Source organism: Squalius cephalus (genome assembly GCF_949319135.1).
Source record: "Squalius cephalus genome assembly, chromosome: 9".
Lineage (NCBI taxonomy): Eukaryota > Metazoa > Chordata > Actinopteri > Cypriniformes > Leuciscidae > Squalius > Squalius cephalus.
Genome location: NC_137130.1, coordinates 790,001 through 804,879, shown reverse-complemented (window position 1 = coordinate 804,879; position 14,879 = coordinate 790,001). Strand labels below are relative to the sequence as shown.

The 14,879-nt window shown below is 38.1% G+C and overlaps 1 protein-coding gene across 6 annotated transcripts in view; it reads right to left on the bottom strand.

The window, feature by feature from the left end:
- Window positions 1-1,723: 1,723 nt before the first annotated feature.
- Window positions 1,724-14,879, bottom strand: part of frmpd4 (FERM and PDZ domain containing 4) — a 95,238-nt gene continuing 82,082 nt past the window's right edge. For 4 of the 6 annotated variants that reach the window (XM_079881822.1, XM_079881824.1, XM_079881827.1 and 1 more), the window contains 8 exons: window positions 14,571-14,707; window positions 13,479-13,605; window positions 12,533-12,622; window positions 11,297-11,500; window positions 10,044-10,170; window positions 8,136-9,113; window positions 6,811-7,842; window positions 1,724-3,167 (listed from right to left, as the gene is read on the bottom strand). In XM_079881822.1, the coding sequence (XP_079737948.1) occupies window positions 3,163-3,167; window positions 6,811-7,842; window positions 8,136-9,113; window positions 10,044-10,170; window positions 11,297-11,500; window positions 12,533-12,622; window positions 13,479-13,605; window positions 14,571-14,707 (2,700 nt within the window). In that variant the 3' untranslated portion in view covers window positions 1,724-3,162. The remainder of the gene's footprint in view (window positions 3,168-6,810; window positions 7,843-8,135; window positions 9,114-10,043; window positions 10,171-11,296; window positions 11,501-12,532; window positions 12,623-13,478; window positions 13,606-14,570; window positions 14,708-14,879) is intronic. The other 2 variants (XM_079881823.1, XM_079881825.1) reach the window with 1 other exon arrangement.

Below are 14,879 nucleotides of genomic sequence, written 5' to 3'. Positions count from 1 at the left end.
ATGTTAAAGACCACAGAAAAGTACAAACAAAAGTGAGAGTGAATATATTTAAACATAACTTCCCCTTTATCTTACAAACAAGATTGTTCTGAATCTGTCTTTGTTTTGATTCTGCAAGTGATTATATAACTCAACTACAAACTCTCAGCACTGTTATCCTGAATTGTTGTTATTGTATCAATTATATTTAATTTCAACAATATTGTCAGTGAAACACCACCATAAAGAGGAACAACATTACTTTCATCCCTTTTCTCTAGGGACGAGTTTCTGTACTAGAGATTAAGCAAAACGGTGTCAGGGGTGTGTGCAAGTTTTGCTCCGATTTCTTCATAAATGAAAGCAAAACCACAAAATGTGAAGCACTCCGATTATGAAATGATCAAAACACAACAGTCCAACACAACAGTTGCTTCTACACAAGGAGAGGAAGAAAAATAGGAGAAGGAAGAATATAATTTGCACAATATTTATGAATGAATAACTGGTGAATGACTTTGACTCATTAGACAAAGAAAGACAGCACGAGATCAGAGTCCAAGCTGAAATATTTAATGAAGATGATTCAAATAAAATACATTACGTTTATCATTTAAAGTCAACATGAATTCAAAATGGACCTTATTCACTTTCCCGGTCTTAGTGTGAACGATTCATCCGTGCACATTAATAATTCCGAATAAATAATACGATTTATCATCCAACCAATTCCTGACGGTCCTACAAATTTCTGTTAAAATGACGCTTCATGTTGACCTTAAATTATTTCAGTAAATGTTTGCATTAGCCAAACAGCAAATTAAACAGTGCAAGTTGCGAACATAATTACAGTATTTATAGTGGCAAAAAAGTCTTATTTTTGAAAGTTATGACCACTGAAATAAACACATGGAACAAAAAAGGATGCATCTATCAGGTGGTGTGGTGTATATTATATATATATATATATTGTCTTTTAAAAATTCTATGTATTGTAGAATACTTCCTTTTCATTTTACATATTACACAAAATATACACAAGCACTGTTATCACAGTGGATTGCAATGGCCAGATAATCTTGATGACAAATGTATGTGATATCATATGGCTTTACTATGGCTAAATGAAAAGCAGTGATTCTGGACATTTGGCCATGGCTAAAACAGCAAATGTAGTTTTGCTTTGGTCAGCAAAATAACTTCCCAAAGCCTCGACGCAAAAGAATATAAAGTGACTTCCTGAATCGCTTCAGCTCCAACTAGCACTTTGAAATGTCCTTTCGCAGCTTAAAAAAAAAAATCAAAATCAGAGCTTAAACTCTGCACATGCAGTCTTGAGAATTTGCACACAAATGTGGCTAAAATAGACGTATTAAGTGAGCAGTGCAAGAGTCATCCAAAAGAATAAGGAGATGGACTTGCCTTGTTCCAATGCTCGATAGAAATGGAAAGGTTGTCTTGTGGCGAAGTAGTTTCTGTGCTGACTTCAGTAACGTCATTCACTTACACTTCAGAAGATTAAAGTCAACAAGAAATCAACATTTACCCTATTTACTTTCTCAGTGCACATCTGCTGCAGGGATGACGTGTTTTTGTAGGATAAACCCAGACACGAGTTGCATTTTAGCTTTTCCGGTACCATCGTCCTAAAGTCAGTGATTAAAAGGCTGAAATAAAATATTTTCATATTTTACTCTATGACATAAAATAGGCTACATCAGTAACACCCTCTTGAGATTTAAAAAAAAAGCTTTTACTTGCCTTGAAACTCATCTACTCACTAGTCGCTTTCAGTTTATAATCGTGCTCTTGAAAACTATTCTAGCTCGAACTTTCAGGGAAATGTCTGAAATAGAGACTGTTTAATGAAGCTCAGAGGGATGTCGTGGACATTGTTTTGATGTTTTTAAAAATGAAAAAGATATTTTAAATGTGAAATGAAAACCGCCAGTAGGTGGCAGCAAGTGACCGTTAATGAGTGAGTCATTGAATCGTTCATTTAACCAATTTGTTCAAACGAACGGCTGATTCATTCAGAAATGCATTTGACTGTCTTAATGAGTGAGTCATTGAATCATTCATTCAACTGATTCGTTCAATCAGTAACGAAACACCGCCGTGTGTCGCTCAGAGACACAAAACAGTCCTGTGGCTTTGTTTGGAACCATTTTCATTGGCGAAATAGAGCAAAAACTGGCACTATCGTGTCTAAAACGTATGTCACTTAATATTAACTTTTTGTTTATTGAACTGTTGTTGAACTGCAGTATCACATTTGTAATCATGCTGATATTTGGAGGGAAAAAAAAGACACTATTTGTGATACTGATTAAGTATATTAAATGACACCAGTAATACACTCTTGTGATTTTTTTAAAGCTTTTACTTGCCTTGAAACTTTTCTACTCACTAGTTGCTTTCAGAGTTTATAATCGCGCTCTTGCAACCTATTCTAACTCGAACTTTCAGGGAAAAGTCTGAAATAGCCGTTGAAGGTTAATAAAGTCATGCGGCGGCGGTGTAGTTCGTTTATAGCCTACGTTTAGCTCTTGTGCCGGTTGTATTTAGGCTTCAAATGTTGTGTTAGTTTATGAAGATTATCGTGATGAACAGAACGTGTGAGAATCATAAGCTTTTTTGGTCTGCAGTAATCCAAAAGCCAATGGAAAATGTTTTTCTTTTTGTCCAGGGAACCAGGGTGATGCAAACTTACAAAAATATGGCATCACTGCAGCGCTAACAATAAATCCCTTTTCTTTTTCAGCTCATTCCCTCCAACCACCAGACTTCATCCATGCCCAGTCTTCGCAATCCAATAACAATGCAACAAAATATCATGTTATGGAAGTAAAGTGAGTTTCATGTTGACTTTAAGAACGGCAGGGTTGTAATCATCTCCGTCCAGGGTTGACTGGATGATTATGATCATCTATATACCTGTTGCAGTTTCCAAAAAAAGTGTCAATGCTCCCTGAGCCAATAGTTGTCTTGTTAAGATTCCCTTTCTGCCTCCCTGAGGCATCCAGAGCGGGTCGTTTGAGGCCGAGTGCAAGAACAAACAGGGAAGCGTTCAAGACCTCCGATCACCTCTGGCTTGGCACATGGGAAACTGTGCTGTGGATGAATATGGACGTATCGTGAGAGTAGAAGACGATTCTTCGGTTTATCTCCATCTGCAGCATGCTAGACTGGGGAGGAAAAAAAAGAGAGGGATGAATTAGTATTATGTCTCGTAATTTCATGCTTCTGAATCTCCTGCTTATCCTGATTCAGCAAGATACGGTAATGACGTCAATGATAAGCCAGCGAGCGACACTGCAGAAACGGTCTACGCGAGGCTTAATGTTCCAAATCAGGAAATTCTAATTAAGTCCTAAGACTTAAAATATGCAAAATAGCAGGTGAAGGTTAAGTAAGCGTGTCATTTCCACATTAGAATATAAAACATACAGTATAGAATTCCAATCTGACTGTTTTAGCATAATTGCAGCTCAACATTGACAAAGCGTGAATATTTTCACCTTTAAATAAATATGTCTGTCATGAGAATTCACCTCCTTTAATAAAAGTGTTATGGTTGCAAGTCACGTAACTAGTCAAATTGCTTTTGTGTAGTCAAGGACTTTCAAATTGATTGTAGCATGAGTGTGTCAGCAGCGCTCTGGAAGTGGAAAAGAGCCGTCAAGCAGCGCCACCAAACAGTAATTGAAAAGCACCAGGCAGGGGAAGATTTCCATGTCATTGAGCTTCCCTTGGAGTAGCAGTAAAATCAATGATTAAGAAATAGAAAAATATGACACAGCAGTAAATGCCCCGAGAGCAGGACGTCCTCAAACGCCTCGTCATCGTGCGAAGCTAAAATACTGCAATATTTCATGCAATATTACAGTTACAGTACGATATTGACATAAAAAGTATATCTCGATATTTTCTGGGTAAGTTTAAATTGATTTTTATCTTTAATGGGCAATTTTAAACCCATTTTTAAAAACCTAATTACATCTTACATTTAATAAAATATAGTTAGAATAATAAGACACAATAGGGATGTTACCAATCAAATCAGTTTAAACCAAATTCATCTTTGCAGAGGAATCACAGACGCTGAATCTGAAGTGGCATTTAGATGCATTTACACAGACTGTTTAATGAAGCTCAGAGGGATATCGTGGACATTTTTTGGTTTTAAACATAAAACGTTGAATGTTGATATTCATAATGATTTTAAAAATGAAAAGAGACTTTAAATGTGAAATGAAAACCGCCAGTAGGTGGCAGCAAGTGACTGTTAATGAGTGAGTCATTGAATCATTCATTTAACCAATTTGTTCAAACAAACGGCTGATTCATTCAGAAATGGATTTGACTGCCTTAATGAGTGAGTCATTGAATCATTCATTCAACCGATTCGTTCAATCAGTAACGAAACAGTCCTGTGGCTTTGTTTGGAATAGGGCCCCTAGGTGTGTTTTTGTAAAGTGAGGGACATACTCGATAATGTCAGATAACACATCGTTAACACAACAATCACGATATTATAGTAGACGATAATCACACACTCCTAGTCAGAAAACTAAACTATCAGAATAAAAACAAGTTTAGCATTAGCCAAATACAGCACATCATCAGAAATACACCATCTCTACTGTGAATCATGCTGTGTGGATCTTCTCTGAAAGCCTTATGAAAGTAGAGGATCAAATGAATGCAGCAATATACAGGGAAATCATGGAGCGACACCTAACGTCAGCAAGGTGAACCTAGAGAAAATTTGTTTTCCTGCAAGACGATGACCCAAAGCATAAAGCATGTACACAGCAATGACTTGAAAACAACAACTGGAGTATTCAAGAATCCAGACCTTATTGTTGCATGATCTTAATGCATCCTGACTGAACTACAGCATCACACAGACTTAAGGCTGTCAAAGTGGGGTGGGGGTGAATACTTATGCAAATTAAAGACTTGACTTGACTTGACATTTTTTATTTATTTTTTTACATTGAAATCAGCTTTTATTTTGACATGAATTAATATTTTTCAGTTGATCAAATAAATCCCTATGATTCCATGTTTTAGAAAAAAGAAATGGCCAAAGGGAGTGAATACTTTTTATAGGCAATGTATGAGTAGCTTACAGCTTGAGAAGCTACAGTTTAAAGGACGTTTCCCCAACACTATGTGGGAAAATTAATCTAATCAGGTTAGCTTCAGTTTAAATCAAGATGAGGGCTACAAAAAGTACTATTCTGAAAAAACCCTATTCTCTCGGTTTAACAGTTGAGAAAGAAACCAAATGTGTGTCAGTATATCCGGTCTTTGCATTCGGTCTTAAAGTGACAGCAGCCTCATATTCCTGCTGTGTCATTAATCTTATACAACTTTAAAGGGGGGGGTGAAATGCTATTTCATGCATACTGAGTTTTTTACACTGGTAAAGAGTTGGATTCCCATGCTAAACATGGACAAAGTTTCAAAAACTAAGTTGTACGTTTGAAGGAGTATTTTTGTTCCAAAAATACTCCTTCCGGTTTGTCACAAGTTTCGGAAAGTTTTTTTCGAGTATGGCTCTGTCTTACGTAAGATAGGGCGGAATTTCCTTATATGGGTCCTAAGGGCACTTCTCCGGTAAGATCGCGGGCGCGCGCGCACTCGTAGACCAGAGCAAGAGAGTGAAAGCAGTTCGCCATCAAAGCGCCCTGCCCGGCTCTTGGGAAGTCAATGTCACCAAAGAAGTGTGTTTTTGGTTGCCAGGGCAAGACAACCCTGCACAGATTCCCAAAGAACCCAGCGTTAAGGCACCAGTGGATGGAGTTTGTTTTCCTGAGCATAAACGGAGTTGTGTAAGACTGTTGTTCCCTGCATTTCGACGATGATTGTTTTATAAACAAAGCCCAGATCTACGGATTTGCAGATCGTCTAATGCTTAAGGATCGAGCAGTCACAATGATAAAGGTTCGCGGTCGTGCGTTGGAACCGGACGGTGAGTAAAACTGTTTGTTGAACAATTGTCTCTGTGTGTTGTCACTAGCTTGGCGCGTTAGCACAGCTAAGCTTCGCCCACACGGCCCGCCCCCAGCCGCTCGGTTTTTTCCGGAAAGACTCGGTACAGTCTATCTTTCTGTTAAAAATTTAATAAAACAAAAGACTTTTTGGAGATATGAAGGATGCAATATTACTCTATAGGTACTCAAGATTAACAGGAGATTGAGTGAAAATGAGCATTTCACCCCCCCTTTAACAAAGATTAAACCTTATTTAATTTCAATAGTGAACACAATAGTGTTGTTTTACCTTTAGGCCTAATTATTACATTTATGTACCTGAATACTACTGTTAGTATTCATCTATGCTTGTAATTTACGTATTTGTTCTTATTTTATTACTGACTGTTTACTACATCATTAAAGACAACTTGTATTTTATAATGTTTGAACTTTATTAGTTAGGCTAGCAGTTTTTGCTCTGGTATCTTTTTTTTTTTTTTTGCTGATCCGAAAAATGATCCGATCCGTGACTCAAAAAAACGTGAGGATTGTGATCCGTTGCATTATTATTAAATAAAAGTTAAGAATTCATGATTCAGTCGCTGACCAACAATGCAATTCTGCATGGTTGCAGTTTCTACATAGTTGAACAGAAAGATAATTTTGTCATTAGGTTAGTTAAATGTCACGTTTAACTTGTTAGCCACAAACAAGCACGGCGCTAGCAACACCAAGAATCATGGATTCGATTCCCAGGAAAAGCAAGAACTGGTCAAAGGTGTACCTTGAACGAAACGTAACTCGCTTCTGCCGAATGCATAAATCTGAATGTAAATGCAAGTACCTGTAGTTTCTCTGATCTTGGGCAACCTTTGGCATCCCTCTCGGCCCGACTCGGAGCCAGCTTGTCCGTGGTGTTTCCGCAAAAACGTTCCATCTACGCTCTGACCTTTCAGAGAGGACTCGGCGTGCAGATGGACGCTGTCTACCGTGCACAGAGGAGAGTCCATCGGCGTACTGCTTCCCGTACTGCATCCGGCATCGATGGACGAACACTGGGAACTCTGCAGGGAATGAGTCCCCTCGCTCTGTAAAGACGACATCCTTTTGGACAAGTGGTACTCGTACAACCGCGTCACTTCTTGTTCGGATGAAGCCGGCTTGCTCTGTTGGGGTTCGTTCCGGGATCGATATTGTTCTTTGGCGGGGGAACTTGTGTTCAAGTCTGTTGAGTCCTCCAAAGTGGCTTTTTGCGTTACCCTGTCTGCGTGCAATGGACCGCTATCGCCAGCCACTTCGGAGTAAATGTGCTCTTCGGATTTATTATTCAGAAGCATATGCAATCTTTGATTGCTTTCGTGAAATGCATAAGACATCCGATCCCTGTCAAAGGGACTCGAACGCTGGGAATCTCGTCCATTGAAGTTGTTGTACATCCCGACAAGATCTTCGGATTCTGCGATGTTCATCTGACGGGCTTCCGCATCAGCGCTCGGTTTCCCCCCACCATCTTGCTCCTCGATCTTCGGCATTCCCATCATCACATCCCTGTGCATTTTGTTGAAGTAGTCCGTCAACGACTTGGTTTCCATCGTTTCCGGTTCCATCTCGAAGTGATCCGAGCGGAGAGTGGCGACCGCGGAGGACTGGGGATCATCTAGAGACGATCGGACGCTACACGGCGCCAATCGAAACTCGGTCTCCTCTTCGGCTAGAGTTTGGTAGCCTTCCGCAGTGGCTACAAACATTTTCAGAGAGTTTTCGGAGAGTTTCTGAGCCGCGGCCAGCTCTGAGCTCTCCGTCATTTCGGAGGAATTTGTCTCATTCCCAGAATCAGAAGAGGACTCGGGGCTAAAGGACCGAGATATTTCTACACCTGTGTGTCACAAAGAGACAAACATTTTAGCCATCACACCACACGTACTGTATACTTTAAAATAGTTTATTTGTACAAAACGTTGAAGGCTATGAAATGCAGCATAAATAATGAAATACATGAACAAAAATGAACCACAAATTATAATGAGATCACATGTACATAGCAAACAAAACAAATGCACACAATACATGGGGCTTGCATCGAAGACAATGGAGAAACAAAACCAAAATAAAAGAATGGCTGAAAGGTCCTACAACGTCAATGAATAAACGTTACAATAGTGTAAGAACCTGAACTATTGTCCGATTGTGGGTGAGACTGTTCCTCAGAGGCGGCCAAGGCCTCGAGTGCTTGTAGTGTGGTGACCACAGCGTCATTGAACACTTCCCCGCTCCCGCCAGCCACCGTTGGCACCGAGTCGATCAGCGACACGGGGATGTCATTTTTTAGCAAAGCGATGCTTTTACGGTCTTGGTGGTCGTCTTCATCCGAGCTATCCCTGAAACCGGGCGGCGGAGCGGCTATCGCCAAGTTCAGCGACTGCAGCAGGTCGTCGTTGTCCTCCTCGTCGCCTCCTTCAGGGGGCGGAGGAAGTGAAGTGAGGTCGATGATGTCGTCGCTCGACTCCGAGAGCGACAGGAGAGAGTGAGCTTTGTCCTTCATCTCCCCCATCATCATCATCATCATCATGTCCTCCTCGCAACTAATGTCGTCGTCGTCTTCGGCGTCATCCGTAGTCTCGGCGTAGCAGATATCGTGCAGCAAAGGCTCCTCGATGCCTTCCGTAGTGCCGAAGATCTTGGCGTCTCCGTAGACCATGTGGGAGCCGTACTGGAAGCCGTCGACCTCCATGGATGCCTCCAGAGGCTTGTAGTCTTTCTGCTGCGCGTACATGTACCGGTGTTCCTCCAGCACTTCTGGGATGTCCTCCATCAGTCTTTGGTATCCCAAGTTCTGCGGGTTCACGCACTCCAGCGGCGGCTCGCCAAATATGAAGGACACCTTGGCGCTTCTGGGCGACTCTTGAGGTTTGCCTTTTGGGACGCTGAAGTAGGGCTGAGGATGCATGTGGCTTCCTCGGCTCGCCCGCTCCGCCTTCTCCTCCATGTGCATGCGATGCGACTGGTGGATTTCAGAGACGTTGGGGGCAGTGTCGAACTCTCTTCGCCCACAGACGGGGTATTCGGCGTGGGGGTCATCGCATCCACCACAGGGAACGTAATTCCAGTCGATTGCCTGGTAGTTGTGCTTGATCCTTGAGTCATGTCCTTAGACAAACAAACAAAAGAGAAGATGCCAGAGTCAACGTTTTAGTGAAGTATCAGATTTAAGCTCCTGAAATCAGTGGCTCTCAACCTTTTGGACTGAAAAAGTCCAATATTATGCCAAAGTCTCCCATTATCACTGCAAAAATGATGTTCTTCCTCAGCACTTTTGTCTTGTTTTCCAGTACAAATTTCTAAACATTTGGTAACACTATATTTCGATGATCCACTTTAATCATTCTACTAACTACAAGTAACTTTGCAACTACAAGTTTCAAAAAAAGTTTGTGCTTAAAATGAGCCAATGGAGTCAGAAATATAATCTTGTTTTCTTTTTGAATTAAGTTTATTTTTCTGACTCCACTCCTTGTTTTAAGCACAAACGATTTAAGAATTTAAGATTCAAGAATGTTTAGATACTTGTGATGGAAACATTATTTTTTGCAGTGATGTTTGATGTTTAATCAAGTTTTTCTGCTGTAATTATGACAAAGCTGCTTGTTTTGAAAGTATCTTATTAAAAGAAACTGGAGGTTGTGATAACGTATTAATCATGATTGATTTTGTAAATCAGTTGCAGGTTTACATCAGTTATGAGGTGGAAAAAATATCTTGATTTCAAATTAAGTTCGATTTTTTACTTTTGCTGCTTCTTTTCTACAATCACATTTTTTTCCTACTGTATTCACACATTTCTTGATAGTTTATTTTTCATTATGTATGTGTATGTCAATAATTCTTTGATGGTTCTGTTTGTTTGAACAAAAAAAAAACATTTCACTACATTACGTCGCATGTGTGTAATATGTATGACACAAATAAATGACCTTGAGTCTTGAAGTCACACTTGTACATTTGCTGCCTTAAATGATGATAAGCATTTATTTCAAACGGACTAATGAACTGTTATATATGTAGATTTTGTGCTCTTACCTGCAGCGTTAGTGTTGTTTGCCATGTTGAAGATGGACCTCCGTGAATCGACCAGAAGTCTGTAGTATCCGGCCGTCAAACACGCCAGGTTCATCGCATCACTGGACTCCATTATAAGTGTGATGGGCTTCAGAAACAAAGGATATTTGGCATAAACAATCAGTACATAAGTCAGTAAGCGATGGAAGGCGGTTGCAGTTTAAGAGATTTTACTACAGGTAAGAGGTGTCCTAAAACCATCAGAAATAATAGTGGAAACAGAAAAAATGTGTTGTTTAATAAATGCTTTTCATTTATTAATAATTTATGAATATTATCAAAATAATCCGCCAAGTAATACAGATTTTAGTTCATGCTTGCAAAGCAATGTAGCAAACAACAAATCACATTTTTATTTTAGATGACACTTTACAATAAGGACTCGTTTGTTAATGCATTAACGAACATGAATAAGCAATACATTTTTTACAGTATTTATTAACCTTTGTTAATGTTAGTTAATATCATCACAGTCCATTAACTAATGTCAACTGATCTTAAAATTTAATTAGTACATTTTGAGACTAACATTAGAAAAGATTAATAAATGCTTGTTCATTGTTAGTACATGTTCACTAATATATTTATCAAATGAAACCTTATTATATCACTGCATAAATGTACGTTCTTCTTTGTTTTCCAGCACAAATATCTAAACATTCTTAAATCAAGATACATTTACTGAGAAGCAAAATGTAAAAAAAAGTGAGTTTGTGCTTAAAACAAGAACAATTATCTGCCAATGAAGTCAGAAAAATAATCTTAATTCAAAGGGAAAATTTGTTTTATTTTTAGACCCCAGTGGCACATATTTATAATTTTGATCATTTTTTCAGAAAACAACACTCAATATCTTCAGTCATTGTTCTTCTCCAGTAAATGTGTCTTGATTTAAGAATGTTTAGATATTAGTGCTGGAAAACGAGACAGAAACACTGAGGAAGAACATCATAAGTGTTACCATATTTTATATATTATATATATATATTGACTACTTATTTGTTTTATAAAATGAAGCATGACATTTCGAAAACTATGGATTATTAATTCCTGTTTTCATTATTAGAATTAGATAAAAGGGATGATTAAAAAAAGGGATTTTTTTAACTATTGTAATTCACGTGGAGGTCTATAACAAAAAACATATGTGTCATACTTACAAAATCTCTGAATGTCATTGCAAAATATGCGGCTCTCGGTTTGATCCGACGCACCTTAACATCCAGGACGTGGAGCTCGACGCGCACGTTCCTCTCGTCCTCGGTGAACATCTCGATGCGGTTGACGTGGCTGAAGTCGGCCAGCAGGGCCACCAGATTGGTCTTGGTGTTGATCACATGACTGATGCCGTACCTCGGGCCCACGAGCAGCGTCACCTCCGTGTGTTTCTCTCCTTGCTGTCGGGTCACACACAGGGCCTGTTTACACCAATGCGTTTTTACTGGTCACATCGCTATCCCATTCATCAAAACCATTCCATCTACACCTGCTCACATGCATGTGTTTGCTCAAATATATCACAGAGAAACACGAACATCAGCGTCAGGACATTTTCAGTCGTGCTTTTCTAAATTAGGGGTAGGTTATAATACAGGGAAGTTTATACTGTATATAGAAGCAAAACATCTGTAATGTATGCAGGGCTATGCAATAAATATTTAGGTAACATTTGTGCCATGGATTTACATGTTTATTCGCATGTTGGTCAAATGACCGAATTTTTACTGTATTTTAGTTTGATAATGTTTTTTTATTTATTTAAATATATATTTTTTATTTAATATTTTGTTTTTTGCAGGAATTTTATGGTACTAAATTATATTTACACTGTATTTATAATCCATTTATTTACAACTTAAGTATATCATAAATCTTGAAAGCTTTGGATCACAGACTGAAGATTGGTCTCTTTTTAAAGAAAAAAAAAACAGAATTTTACGTTTATTGTAATGAAAAATGCACAAAAAAACTATTTTCAATTTTTATATGAAATATATATATTTTCAAAAACACATTTAACTCTAAAACTGCAAGAAAATCAAATCCATAAATATAAACAAGTTGTTTTCCAAATTTGAGTTGTTTTTTTTTAAAAGTTTTTTTCAGGGCCATTTAACGTTTTCGCATCATTTCCATGATTTTTTTATGTTCACACAGCAAGTGCCAAAACCTTTACCAAGTTTCACCATTCCGGTGAAGTAAACAACAACAATAATAATAATAATAAAAGAAACTTAAAATTTAAGATTTTACAATTTAAGAAAAAAAAACGATTTAAGCAAGTTAAGATGAATCGCTTTGGATAAAAGCGTCTGCTAAATTAATATATATAAATGTTACAAGAAAATAAAAGCAAAATTTAAAAAAAGCTCAAGTTGCATATAAATGAAAGTATAGTTTCTAATGTTATAGTTATTGTCCTGAAATGTGGTGTGAAAGAATGCACTTACGACCAGCGTGGATTTGAACACTCGTCCTCCGTACAGTCGCAGATCGCTCAGGTATTTCAGGTAGTGGACCTTCGCCTGTAACGCCGTCAGCTTCAACACAGACACACACACACGTTTAGGGAACTGACGGTGTACACTACATAAATAGACCACTCTTCGTTCTTCTTTCTGAATATGCATGTCTCGGGAAAACGTTTACCAGGTTTACTAGCCAGACTCAACTCACTAGAAGATTGTCTTAATCAGTTGATCCAGATATGAACACTAAACCAAGCAAAACACTACAACAAAATATCAAACAGTACATTATATCTGATTGTTTTTTCACTGATAACCATGCATGATATATATATATGTAATAGGGATGCACCGATATAAAAATTCTGTCCGATACTGATAATTCTTTATATCTGAAAGCTGATAACCGATATATTGGCCGATAAATCTAAATCAAAATTTCTATATAATTTTTGAGAGCCTGATTACAAAAACAAAAGTATCATCATTAAAAGCCACGTCTCAAACACACAATTATGATGATGTTCTCATTATAATTTTATGTAGCCGTTATGACGGACTTGCGCTTCTGTATTTTCCTTTTTAGAAGTGATTCCAGTCATATCTCAAGCAATTCAAAACCATCATGATGAACAGTGCGCATCTGAAGAGTCTCAGCTGAAGGAAAAATACATTATTTATCGGCTTTAAAATATCGGGCTGATAACGATAACATTAAAAATGAACATATATCGACCGGTGATCTGTCTATATATATATATATATATACATATTTGCATACAGGATTAGTTTCTGATACTGGCACTGAGAATCGTGTAATTCCTCCAGGATCATGACAATCGAGGAATCTGAATTCTCAACGGCAGCTCAAAGGATCCATTTCAATTCCCCTGTCCACACACACATCGAGCTGTGGAAGATGCCTCACCTTTTTCCCAGGAGGCACCAGGTTCTGGTTGGTTTTGAGAATGTGTGTGAGAGCTTTCTTGATGTTCTTCTCCTTCATGCTGGACAGAACGGCTGGAGGCAGAAACTGAGCCAAACCCCATTCCTTCCTGAGGACACACACTCCGTTCAAACTCTTTCATCTCTACTCCTCATTATTCACATCTCATCATTTACTCGCCCTCATGCTGATCCAAACCAGCGAAACACAAAAGATCTGAGCTTCTGCTGTTCATGCGGTCACACCGCCGAGCTCCAACAAAACACACCGTGACGACACTAAAAGTGTTTCTAATGACCCTACAAGTTCAATTAAACCATGATAATATGAGGAAAATATGTGAAATATGAGGGAAGAACAAACACTAAACTGGTTAAGGTGTTTATCTGACTAAATGATTAGCCAAACTACAGCTAAAAGGTTTTATTTGACTAAATGCACAGCAGAAACAAAAATCTGACAGGAAAAAGCAAACATCAGTTATTAATATTTGGTTGAATGATTTCGCACAATTTGTCATGTTTCATAGCGTTATTGTCACTAATAAAACAATCGACTCCAAGCACAACTACACAATATGACTACAAAATCTATAATAATATTTGAATAAATGGGGAAAATGTCACTTTTGGACACTACTGTACTGATATCAAGTGTTGCTTTTTTATTTTTCAAACATATTTTTTATTTTTGACTTTCCATTTTGAGATTGACATGTACTTTTATCATTATTATCATCACTACTACTAAAATGTAAGTGTTTTTGCATGAAGATTCTGTATTAAATTTCTTCTGGAATTCTATTGTTTGTGTTCCACTGGTAAAATTAACTTTATTCCAAGAAGGCGAGTAAAAAACATTTTGGTAATACTTTACAATAAAGTCTCATTAGTGAACAATATACATTTCAGTACTTATTAATCTTTGTTCTAATTAATGTTAGTTAATAAAAACACAACTCTTCATCCTTAGATGCAGATGAATGAGTGATAAATGATTCAGAAGCATGAACTAATAAAGTGTTAGGATGTTTCGTTTCTGTGTGTTTGGTTGATAACTGAGAGTGGAACTCACTCGATGTATTTGAGAGACACTTTCTGTGTTTGTTTGGTGCTGAGCGTGAGGATGTACATCTGGAGAGCCGCCAGACGAAGAGCCGTGTCGTACTTGAGCTCGGAGCCGAAGCGTTCCTGAACCACGTCCTTACAGCTCTACACACACACACACACACACACACACACTTCAGCAGGACAAACACTCTTCTCTTCTTTACAACGGAAGTGAATCAATCAAAACTAACTTTATCTGGACAATAACTTTATTCTAGATCTGCTGTAAAGCCTAAACACTCTCTGTTACTGTAATCTCCTGTTATCACTGTAA